Source organism: Haliotis rufescens, unplaced genomic scaffold, assembly GCF_023055435.1.
Source record: "Haliotis rufescens isolate VD_foot unplaced genomic scaffold, xgHalRufe1.0.p SCAF_13, whole genome shotgun sequence".
Classification (NCBI taxonomy): Eukaryota; Metazoa; Mollusca; class Gastropoda; order Lepetellida; family Haliotidae; genus Haliotis; species Haliotis rufescens.
The window spans coordinates 14,067,800-14,081,015 of record NW_025963813.1 but is presented as its reverse complement, the minus strand read 5'-3'; the positions used below and the strand labels follow the sequence as shown (position 1 = coordinate 14,081,015).

Genomic DNA, 13,216 nt, shown 5'->3' with positions numbered 1-13,216 from the left:
TTGTTCATTGAACTCTTTCAGGTGTGTCATTTGTGCCCCAAGTCATGGGGGGCTTCTACCAGACCCTCACAGGGATGTTCCAGCCGTTTCCGATGCCGAGGATGAACGTGGAGATGTCGGAGACACAGCGCCAGTCTACTCAGCCAATACCCACATCTACTTCCACGCCCATGAAGACAGGAGCACAGCTGCACCCACAGTTTCCCATGGTAACCCTCCATTTCATGAGGTCCTGTGTTGAGTCAAGGATTAAATGTCGCCTGAAGCTGCGTGCGTGCGTGCGTGTGCATGCGTGGCAGGTCCTGGCTATAATCTTTCGGCCCCCATTTAACAAACTGCAGCTTATTGCGACAAATAAATACACAATTTAAATTTACTGCAGGCCATAAGGACCCATACACCTTTGAAACTACGGGCCCGACATGAAATCTACCATTCACGAAATCTACCATTCACGGTCCTACGGGCCCGACACGAAATCTACCATTCACGGTCCTACGGGCCCCGACATGAAATCTACCATTCGCGGTCCTACGGGCAGGTGCTTATTTCAAACACTGGTGGTGGGGGTGGTTGTAGCTTGATTTTGGCCCTGGTGATCATAGCCTGATGGTGTGGATTGTTATTCCTCGCTTTCAATCACAGATTTGCCTGTTTCAGACTCGTACAGGCCATCATGAAATAGCTGGAATATTTATTCATTATGACGTCTTATGATGTTCATTTACTCACCCATTCTCATTTTATACTGGGGCCATGGGTGACCAAGTCGTCTAAGGCACCATAATTTGCTGTGTAGAGTTGTGTCCCTTGGACACGCCAGAAACCTGTGATTGTGGGTTTCGAATCCCAGTTCACCCTGATTATATTTCAAGGTTTGTCAGCACCATACCCATGCTCATTGGCTTCACCAAAGTAGTAAATGTCAGACATCTGCATAGATATGGGGTGGTGGCTTAGCCTGTAGTGGTTAAAGTGTTCACTCGTCACCCCAAAGACCCAAGTTCAATTTCCCACAATGGGTACAATGTGAAAAGCCCATTTCTGGTGTCCCTGGCCATGATATTGCTGGAATATTGCTAAAAGTAACGTAAAACCATATTCACTCACTCACTCATACTAGATATCACTTCAACTAAAGGAACAAGGCACAAATGCAGACCTGCGACTTTCAATAAAGGCAAGTTATATTCATGAGTCACAAGCCCCCCTGGTTCAGTGGGACCAAAAGTTACTTCAGTCACTATAACAGCAAACTGTCTGGTGCCAAGAACCCCCTTAATGTCTATTATAGCTAAAATGGATAGAATTATTAAACCGCCCGCATGTTATAAGAAATGAGCGGGCCACTGTGACTTGAAAATGCCCTCATAGTGCTTGACGACGGGCCATTATCACGCCTGTTGTTAGGCGGGATAGGGATAGGTGACGTCACGTTCAATAGTGACGTCATCTGGTTTGTTCTATGACGTTTCCATATTTGTAAAAGTGGGTCAGTGACATTCGTGTTGATTGCAGTAAATGTTTCAAAACCGATATTGTTGTTTCTTTTTATTTGATTTACTGTCTTTTCAACTACCATCCTTCGTCGAGCAGTTAATGGAAGACCTCGGGCTTCTGCAAATGATAATGCCCTGAAAAATAGCATTACCCTTATAATACCATTTCTTCATCGTGTTCAAAGCAAACGGTTTAATGTTGTTTCGTATGTTCAAACGAATTGTCTGTTTTGCAGGGAGAAGCTGAAGCAACACGTAACGATTCGTCGAGTCGCATAGAGTCAAGTCGTCTGGACTCCAGCACCGGCAATGACACAGATTCCTCTCTCATGTACATCCTTGAAGCATCGAGCAGCGTCAACAACAGCTCCCGAGAGGTACTGGCTGCTTCACCTGTATCTATATGTGCAGGGATGTACTTTGGATTCCAAACTAAGTGCCCTTGGCAGACAAGTTGGGGAAAAAATTCATTATTTTGCTCAATATTAGATATTTCTTTTTTCCTAAGTTCAAAGGTATCTTACCAATGTATTGTCAGCATGATAAGTGCCGCAGACTTATGTCGACTTCCTGTTAGTCATTTCATTTGTCGGTCAAAGTTCACGAAAGGTAATTCTGATATACTCAGCGGTAGCAAGAACTTACATTTGATTTTAATATGATTGAGGTAATCTAAGCATGCTCGTCTCGCAGCAAAACACCGCCCTGTGGACTCGTGGGCAGATGTCGGATTAACGAGACTGAATAATCAGTGATTTCGGTAACTTGTTGCAAATCAGGGGTGTTGGAATTGGAGTGCGAGACTGTCGGATTAACGGGTCTAAATAGCAATGATTTAATCGGTTCCAATTATTAGTGTTGGATAAAGACGACTGTCAGAGTGACGAGTGTTGGATTAACAAGACTTGACTGGGTTTTTTTTACATGAATTGGAAATGATTTTTATTACAATTTGGGATTTCTAGACATTTGCTGCAGACTTTGGGCCAAATTTTGGACTCTGGGCAGGTCCAGATAAATCCCTGGTGTGGCACATATCTGTACATTGACTTTGTTATTTCAGGTTTATCACTTTGGGTACTCCTCCCACAAAGCTGTAATTTTTGGAGAATGACACCTGAGTGTCTTTTGACATAAAAAATATCAATACAAGTCGATAAATCCCCCACCCCAGCGAAGTTGGTGGGGGATATTGAAATGTGTTCCGTCCGTGTGTACGTGCGTCCTAAAATTGTTTCCGGAGCATAACTCAGAAACCGTTAAATATTTCTCTATGAAACTTTGCATGTCTATCAGACTCGTGCTGATCCAGTGCCTTTTGCTATTTATGAATTTTAGACATTTTTATTTTTTACGTGATTTAGGTTCTATAGGGTAAGTTTCCGTTTCTGAAGCATAACTCAAAACCCATTCAATACTTTCTTACAAAACTCTGCATTTACCAGGCACAGACATACTGAACTGACTTTTGATATTAGCACTTTTAGACATTTTTATTTTAGAATTTCCACTGCTTGACATGGGCTTAGAGAAATGTTTTGTCAGTTACCTGGTTTGGGACCAGAACATGGGAAAATGGGCGGGGGATATAGCGTCGGCTATACGCTTGTTATGATTGTCATAAGTCTAAAATACACTGCTCACCAGCTCCCAGGGCAGAGAAATTTGATTGTGATGTCATGGTAACTGATGAGGTCATAATGCTCTGCAATTGTATTTGAATGATATCTCCTGTAGAAGCCAGTTTGGGATGATAAAACTGCAATACTGTTCAGAGCTGCATCCTACCCAACTCACTCACTCACTCCAACATTTGCTTCATTTCAGGATCCTACTTCTGAGGTCAAGCGCGAGATCCCTCATCGAGTAGTGAAGGCCTCCAAGAGGTACTGCCAGCCTTTCTGGTTAGCCAAGAGCAAGTGGACGAATGATGTCAAGATGAGGTATCAACTTCCTCAGCGCATCCTGAAAAATGTTCTGAAGGCAGATCGGGAAGCCATGAAGAAGCTGGACAAGGGCAACAATACTGTGACTGAACAGCTGGAAGAACTCCTCACCTTCATTGCCAAGAATGAGAGAGTCATGGTGAGTCAGCTGAAACATTCTCACATTCTTAGAACACTCCCAGCTTGAGCAGGGGCGGTCGGGTAGCCTAGTGGTTAAAGCGTTCGCTCGTCACGCCGAAGACCCGGGTTCGATTCCCGACATGGGTACAATGTGTGAAGCCCATTTCTGGTGTCCCCTGCCGTGATATTGCTGGAATATTGCTTAAAGCGGCGTAAAACCATACTCACTCACTCACTCACTCCCAGCTTGAGCACTCTCAGGCAGAATTTCATCAATAGAATATTCGCAGAATGTTCTCAACAAGAACATTCTCAAGCAAAATGTTCTCAGACATAACGATCACAAAAATTAAGTGAGAAACAAGGAGACATAACTTTTGTTTTGTCTCGAGTGAGTAGGTCCTGAGTCTATGGCATGAGAATAAGCATTAGGAGAGACAGAAAAGAGGTTTGGGATAGAAAATGTGATTTTGATTGGAGAGGCATGAAAATCAAACGTATACCTAAAAGGATCATCACGAGTTACAGAATATCCTCCACGGGGATGAATGGTATTTATCCTAAGCCATAGCAGAGGTGTCTAGAACAGTCATTCACTCCTTATAATCCTTATTTCTCTGTTAAGTGGTTACTCTGTACATAAGCTTGGCCAAAAATGGGCGGCGGGGTAGCCTTGTGGTTAAAGCATTTGCTCTTCGTGCCGAAGGTTCGTGTTCAGTTTCCCACATGGGTAACAATATGTGAAGCTTTTTTTCTGGTGTCCCCTGCCGTGATATTGCTGGAATATTGCTAAAAGTGGCGTAAAGCCATACTCACTCACTCACTATTCCTTGACAACCATGGGAGTACATGGAACCTAGTTCCTGGAATCCCCAGGGCAAAATCTAAGTTGATCGTTTATTGTATGAACTTGAAACTTATTCTATTTCTCAACAGGATGAAGAGGCTGGGTTCCTGCTGTTCGAGAATGAAACGGTGGATGACAACGCGTCCGTGAATAGCGAGTCAAGCTTGTGTTGCACCGACCATGCGGACCAACTTCTCGGGCTGCAGCTTGACAACTCCAAAGGTGAGCGCCGATCTACGCTGACAGAAAGCAAGGAGGAAAATAGTCCCGACATCGAGGAGGTGTATCGCCAGTGGCGAGAAGAGTGCAATGACGAGATGATTGTGTCTGTTTCTCCACAAGAGTACAAAGACAGCACATCAAGTGATGAAGATAAAAACGATTCAAAGAAAATGGGGGAAAATGACTCCAATGTCTCCAACAACTACAAGGATACAAGTGACATAACACCGAGTGACCAACGAAGCTCGGAAGAAGCAGGAAGCTCGCTCAAAGAGTCGTCAGACTGCTCCTCCAAAGATCAAAAATATTCCTCATGTGATTCAGACACAGAGCTGCGTCCAGAGTGTGCGTTGATTGATTGTTTGTTTGTGAAGTTGCCAACTGGACAGAAAAGTTCAAAGAAGTGTCTTGCGGAACCGTTCTGGCGCCAAGAGGCCGAACACGATGAAGACATTGCCAAGACATATCAGTTAAGTGAGAAAAGTGAGGCAGACATTTTACGCCGCGACCTTTGTTCACTGGACCATCTTAAACAGCCGCAAACCGTGATCGAGCAAATGAGAGAGCTAAGTCGGTACACAGAATCACAATCAGTGCATCCGGAAGGCACATCTGATGTGACCCAGGAAAACATGATGGAAGGTCCATCATTTAACATTGATGTCAATGTGTTCTCAAACCTATTCCTCCCAACAGGAGGTGTCCACACCACTGATGCCTCTAAAGGCTCCCAGCCCATTGAAAATGAGTTGAGTGAGGAAGAGTTAATGATGCTTGATTAACACCTCATGCGTATTCCCTTCTACATAGTGCACTGGATTAACAATGACATTGTGCTTGATTAACTGATTAGCATTGTGGTTTATCCAGTTTGTGCTGTGCTAGAGTAACTGATCGGGATCTGGATTCAACCTCGGGACTGTTCGTTCATGTGGGTACAGGATGATGACAAAATCCTGTGACAAAATAATTTCCCCCTTCAGAAAAAGTTAAAGCAACTGTATCAATTTAGAATCTATAAAAAAAACAAGCAACCCCCTATCTTAATCCGAAGCCAAGTGACGCATGACGAAATTCCCAAATCTCTTCAACAAGGAAACAAAAATAGCCTGGTTTGGCCACACTTTTTTCATTTTATGTTTCACTGATTTATTCAGCTTTTCAACTAAAGGTTTGTCGGAATAAAAATGAAAATATATAGCTATGTCAATCATTTATTTATTTATATGAAAGTCATTCTGCTGTCGAGTTAAAACTGCAGCTGGCTTCTTGAATCACTGATAGTGATGGGGACATGGAATGTCTATTAACATTTTATATTGTATATGAGGGTCTATATTACTAGCAGAGACATAATGAAAATAAATATTGTTTTGTTTAATTTATTTCTTCTCCAGCTGCTTTTCAGTAGGGGCGATGGGCCTATGAAACGAAAAATAAAAAATGTGTGGCCTTAACCTTAACATCATCACTTTCCCCCATTTATAATGAACAGTCACCCATATGTTATGGACAGTCCCCTGTATGAAATGAAAGGACCCTTCAAGGATTGTGTTGCATTGTGGTTGTGAGTATTCTGGGAGACTGCAAATGCTGTGCCTTCAACATGAACAACATGAAAATGGCATTGAGCGCTCCCAAACAAACATGCTACCAAATGAGGCAACAAGGTCTTCGTACACACCTAAACGAGCACTGCAGGATGCATTTAATAGCTTCCAAGGTATTGTGACTGTGGATGTGTTGTGAGGATTACATTAACACTGAGGACGGCCGTCACAGAGAGTTTGTCAGAGCTTTTGGCCTCATGCCTGCAGTTAAGCAAGAAACATGAATGAAGTCCTAAACATTCTATCTCCTGATAATATATTTGTGTGTAAATATGGTTTCCACGGCAACAGTTGCTATGGAGACAACTACGTTATATTGCCAAATAGTTGTACAATTTATACTTATTTATGTTTAAGTGTGATATGATATACGTCTGTTTTGACATTTGTTCTTGTTTTCCTTGTTACCCCAGCTATTTGTTTTAATTTCTATGTTAAGTGTTTCCATGGTTACTGAGAGTTTGTGTGTCGAATGTGGTTTGTTTGTGGCTACCTTTATTTGTCAAGATGTCAGCCAAATAATTATTTGGAAAATTATTTGTATTTTCAACACATTTTCATTTGATCTGTTGATTGGATAAGATCAGATCACTGTAAATTAATGAACATTGGAAAAAGAGCACATTGCTGTAATCCGTCCATTTCAAAATTGATGTGTGTGCGATATTTCTGACACTAAAAGTAATTATCCTTTTGTTAGAGTTCTCACTTGTAACTGTACCAAGTTTGTATTTATTGAACAGTGTTGTAAGTTAAGGACAGCCTCCATGGCATTGATGATAGAGCATCTGCCTGGAGAGCGAAAGATTGGTGGCTTGATTCCTGGCCATGTTTTAGATGGGATTTGTTGTCTGACACTCTGCATTAAGGGGATAAAACAAGGACTGGTCGCCTCGGAGTCAGTATACTGTGTCTGAGTAGGGTATCCATGTTAAAACTACAACATGGTATATATGTGGGCTGGCACTATAAGGCCTGCATTTGTCTGGACCAGTACTAGTACTAGCTACACTGGTACACAAAGATACACAGACAGACACACGAACAATACTTAATACCTCCTTTATCTTTAACATTTAAACTGAGGGTAATGACAAGGACACCCATCTTCCTGAGGCAAGGGCGTTACCTGATTATAAAAGTCCAGTTTCCGCCAAGGCCGAACTAGACAGGAATTTTGGAAGTTATGTTTTGGCTGGACTAACGAGTCTATGCAAAGTCGGATGGCAAGTGGGTGTTGACAGATATTTTCCAAATCTTTTCTTGTTTTTTGTCAAGATGCTCATGTGATTTGATGCACTTTGCAAAGTAAGATCTGTTTTATTACAATAGAGATCAGATCGACTTGACTGGGAGACTCCATTTTGTTTGAAGCAAATGCAAGGTGGAATCTGATTGGTCAATAGGAGGGACACAGGAGCGACATAACTAGAAACTGGATTTTTAAGTCAGCTGCCTTCCTTACCTCAATAAAATGAGGACCCCTTGCTTGTTTGCTTACTTTTGAATACCGGGGTATTGTGGAATGTGTATTTAAAGAAGGACTATGCTCTACTATAGGTTGCCAATATTTGGTGAATCTCCAGACTTTGTTATTTGTACCTTGTTTGAAACTGGTACATTGTGTGTGAACAAGTTGGGACTGCCAATTTGTCTAATGGTAGCCCCCTTTAAGAATATCTTCATCAAAATATGAATGTTGTTTGAATTCAGGCTTTCACTGTCTTGATAACTTGATGCAGTTGTGTACAGTTTGACATCAATAATATTCAGTACAGCTGTTCTTATCATCAGCAAGATGTTCCTTATCCATGTCATGATTGAATCATACGTTCATTTGAACTAGGGGCTTTGGGGTAGCCTAGTGGTTAATGCGATCTCTAGTCACGCTGATGACACGGGTTCGATTCCCCACATGGGTACAATGTGTGAAGCCCGTTTCTGGTGTCCCCAGCCGTGATATTGCAGGAATATTGCTAAAAGCGGCGTAAAACCATACTCACTCATAATGAATCCTGATTATCATCCTTGGTTTGTCAGCACCATTCCCTTGTTTGTTGCTTTTACAAAAGTGGTCAACAGTTGTTTTTAATGAATTGTTTGATGGCAGCTAGCTAACCCACGAGGTCAATTAAGACAGCACTTCACAATTCAAAAATATGTATGTTTGTCACCTGATTAATTAATTTGTCATGTTTGTCAGGACTGATATTACATATTTGTGGTCAGTATTTAGCTTCTTGTTGAAGACATCTTGATTGCCATGGCTTTTCAAAATACCACTCTGAAAAAGAGTTAGCTGCCACCCTATTCTTTAAAAGTGCATATTATACAGTATAGATACGGTACTATAGTTAATATGCCATGCCATATAAAAGAATTGGGTGATCCTTAACTTTTTTTCAGCTGTATACTTTGGAGAAGAATAAAACATAATAATGAGCCATTCCTATTTGATTGCATGTTAATATACACCAATATAATACATGTGTTACAATTAATGACATATTCCACATTATCAATCTCACTATGTGCGTCAAGGGTTTGACATTGTAAGGGTATTGTTATTACATATTGTTTGTCTTGAAAACAGGTCACATGGAAAGGTGTGAGTTTGTTTTGTACTGGTCAGTTCTTTATGTTTTATAGGTTGCACATGTTCATTTTAAATTTCAACATTTAAATGCTGCTATTTGACCCTGATGAATCCTGTTGAGGGTGGTGAAGTGGGTGATTCTGATTGAAAGAAATACTTAGCAACCAACTGTTTGATATTTGAGGGGAGTGGTGGGATTATTTTTTTTAACTTAATTTGTACCTGGAAAAAAGTGTTTTATTTGTCCTCAGGTTTAAGCAAAATCAATAAACTTTTCTCTGGAAATTCAGGATGTGCTAATAATAAATTGTTCGCGCTTTTCACAGAAATAAATTGCATGTTTTAGAGCTGCGACCTGAAAAGATCCTGTCTCCCCCAAAAATTCCCAGACTCCCCAGAACTCTAAATAGTGGGTCCCTAATACGCCAGGTGATCTGTCACCTGTAAGTGTAATGGGTCATGTGTAAGTAATATGCTGCAACATGGAGGGTTCTTCCTTTTCAGGGGTCAGTGACCACGGCATGTGGCAGTCCAATCTCATTAAAATCAGATCTTAGTTTTCGCTACCGCTAAACAAAGATCTGAGGACATCCCATTAGGGTCACATCAGAACGACCTTTAGCAAATTTTGACCGACCAATGAAATGACTGACAAGAAATCGACTTTGGCCAATTTGATGGCAGCTTTCCTCGAGCTTTACGACACTAGTTTCAAACTGGCGACTTCGCTTCAAAACATATTTTGACGTATTCTTGATTAAAAAGTTTAAAACTGATAAGAGGAACATGCTGGAATGGATTATAGATGGCCCAAATTGTATGGATATAATAATAAAACCCGTAACTGTCGTTCGGAATACCCCGTGTTAAATATATTGTGGTTGCATGATTAGAAAACACATTTCGACTGTCACTTTCATGATCTGGTCAGCGGCGCATTTATTGGTTGGATGAAAGGTCGTTCTGACGTGACCCGTAATGGGATGTCCTCAGATCTTTGTTTAGCGATAGCGATTTGAATGAGATTGTCTGTCAGTCTGAAGCACTGGGTCAAGTGGATCAAGGACCACCACTCCCACGCCCAACAGCCCTAACCTTGTCACTTATCATTAATTTTCATTCTCATTGAAAACGATAATGAATTTTAGCTGTCACACAGTTTCACTGCTTGATCTGAATATTACATTTCCACAAAAAGTGCCTCTGGATTAAAATCAGATGAAGTTAAGTTTCAGTGAAATGCTTGTGAGATGTTTGTGTAGGATTCAACTGTAGGGCCAGTCCTTTATGCCTTTGTTTGTACAATATATATTTGAACTGTGTCGCTAACAATTCCCAGGATCCAGTTAATACTACGCAACATTTGCCAGGTGAGGACTGAATGTGACTGATTGCTTGGAGAAGTTGTCATGTAAATAGTATTTGATATTCACTTGGAACTGACACATTTTCAGCTTCATTTCAACTTAACATAAGTATGGTATATATTCACTGGTGACTCGAGATTTGTTACAGTGAATTATCCCTATGAAAAGTTAAGTAGTGTAATTTAGGGTATATGGTACTGTTGCAGGTGGAACCTGTTGTGATGGACAGTCCTCATCTCTGTGATATCATCACAGGTTGTGGTGTGGGTACTTGTTACCGGTGAACTTCACAGGCACGAAATTAAATCAGGAACAAAACAAGGCTTGAAAAATGAATGACAAATATTGAGAGAGCTTACTAAAAAAAATTAATGACATAGGATGATTTTATATTGAGGAGAACGTGGTTCAGTGATATTAAGTAACAGTGGTATGTGTTTTTGTTGTTGTTTTTTATTTTTTTATTTTTTGAGGGGGGTGCTTTATGTATTTTGGGCTAAAAATAATTTAGGTCTGTAGGTAAAAAAAAGTTATTTTAAAAATCCAATTTCAAATTATTTTTATTTTATAAAAATGTGAAGTAGGTGGAGGGGATTGGGTTCAAGAGGAATAGGGATTTGTCATAAATTGTTGTGTTTTGAAGTTTTTGAGATACATTTTTAACAGGATTTAAGTATAGTATTTTAAATAACTTATTTTATTTATAGCAAGAGTTAATGAGTTTCATTTGTTTACATTTACCTTATTATTGGTTGGTGAAATGAACAAAAAAGCTGTATGAATTATTATTTTCCCCCATTTCAATTTTTGGGAGTCAGCAGATTCATAAACAAAGTTTTATAAAAAGTCTTAAGATATCTAGAAACATTTTAAGCTGAAGTTATACTATGTTGCAGTCTGATTGTGATTTGTGACAGTCAGTATCAACATATGTGTAATATTTTCAGAACAGAATCTATGTGCCCTTGGGAACTATTGAATTATTTTGTATATCGTTTGATATATTATGTTGATAGTCATGAAAGTAACCTGAAAATGTGCAGCCAGAGCATTTATGTCCAATCCCTCATGCTGTGTGTCTACAGTGTCCTCACAATGCCAGTGTTGAAGCCATAATGCTCCTTGTTCAGTGTAGAGGGATATATTGAAGTTGGCAACAGTGTGCCCTTGGGCACAGTGGAGAATCTACATGTGACTCTTTGTATATACTTTCCTCTACATTGTGAGATATATGCCAAGTAGAATATGTTCCCATGGGCACAATGTTGGAGTCTACATGGGATGTGTGAAACATGTTCTTGGCCTATTTCTGATATTTCAGTTCCTAATATCTGTATGTTTAAAGACGTATCTATACTATGGTGCTTATTTGACATGTGTTCATTTTATAATGCCTTCAATCCCATACAGAGGAGCTTTAAAGTCCAGGAAAATTTCAATGGAAATACCACCTATTTTTGTATATATCTCACAAATATTAACAGACAAAAGTTAGATTCAGCCTTGTGAATACGTTGGAAAGTGACAGATAATGAGAGGTATTTTATTTACCATAAGGGTTTCATAGTGAATTTACACAAATTAGTGCTCTTTCAGAAGCTTGAATCTTTGTTCTCAATGTGCCCAACTTGAAGTTCATATTCCATTTGACAAACATGCTTTGATTCAAATGTGATCAGTTTTCCGAAGCAAACTTTGGTACAATGTGTGAAGTCCATTTCTGGTTTCCCCCATCCCCTGCTGTGATATTGCCCAAAGTGGGATAAATCCAAACTCACTCAATCAGAAGCTGACTATAATTCAAAGAGAATGTACAAGCTTTTTCAGTTTGGGAACTGAAAATATTTGTTGCCTTGGTGATTTTGATTCCGTTTTGTAAAGATTTAGGGCATTACTGTCAATATATTTTGGTAACAGTGAACTGTTTCTATACATGGAGACCACAGTTGTTCTCTCGTGGTCTCTTTGATGAATCGCGTGCAATCTTGGTTGAATGTTGTATCTTGTACAGAGTTGTTCATATGATGTTTCGTATTTGTGACGTTGTCCAAGTCCTCCATTGTTAAATCCTTTTGTGAATAAAATCTGTACCCTCAGAACTTTGATTGTTTTGACACCCCTTGTGGGTTTTTACTGGAATGGTACTGTTTTATTTAATGCTGCAATCAGCAATATTCCAGGTTTATGACCATGGCCTGTAAATAATCTGGTCCAGACTGATGTTATGAGCAACGTCAAACATGTATGGCCATGAAAACATGCAATCAACCAGACTCTACATCCATTGTGTCGCCTCTTTCGATAATTTATGGATAACTTCTTTATTACCTGGAAATGCGAAATTTCGGTATAGATCCTTATATTGCTTGACAATGGTGTAAGGATCAATACCAAAACGTAAAACATAAAGAAATTATCCATAAATTGTTATACTTAGAAGTTGACGGATGACAATTCTTTGGACAGGCCGCTGTCATATAGCTGGGATATTGTTGAGAGAATTAGAAACAAAATATCACCAGCTGCCTTGCATGTGAAATTCACATCACTGGTTTGGTGTTCATGGACCATGGATAAACCATTATGATGACGTCATGCTATTGTTCTTGCAGTTGTTTCTGAGCCAGGAATCCACTGGCAATTTAATCAAGTAAAACTGTCTGAACAAAAGGTCATCATGCAAACTTATAGAGAAATTATACATCAACCATAATAAGACTTCTCCATGCTCATAGTGAATCTTTGACCCAACAACCAATAGATCCTATCATCGCTATGCAATCAGCTGTAGACTGTCAAGTTCAGAGTGGGTCCATGTTAAAAAGATTTGATAAAACTAATTAAATGTGAGCCTTTGCTATGTTAAAGAGCTTGAATTGGGATAAACATTTGAATGACCCGTGAAGATCCGGGGTAGAACAGGTCTTCAGCAACCCATGCTTGCCGTAAGAGGCCACTAATGGGAATCGGGTGGTCAGGTTCGCTCACTTGGTTGATGCATGTCATTGT

General features: G+C 39.9%; 1 protein-coding gene across 2 annotated transcripts in view; it reads left to right on the top strand.

The window, feature by feature from the left end:
* The window catches only part of LOC124111201 (period circadian protein homolog 1-like), a 46,234-nt gene extending 33,931 nt beyond the window's left edge, over positions 1-12,303 (top strand). For both annotated transcript variants that reach the window (XM_046470825.2, XM_046470826.2), the window contains 4 exons: positions 22-209; positions 1,736-1,876; positions 3,327-3,584; positions 4,502-12,303. In XM_046470825.2, the coding sequence (XP_046326781.2) occupies positions 22-209; positions 1,736-1,876; positions 3,327-3,584; positions 4,502-5,416 (1,502 nt within the window). In that variant the 3' untranslated portion in view covers positions 5,417-12,303. The remainder of the gene's footprint in view (positions 1-21; positions 210-1,735; positions 1,877-3,326; positions 3,585-4,501) is intronic.
* The last annotated feature ends 913 nt before the right edge of the window (positions 12,304-13,216 follow it).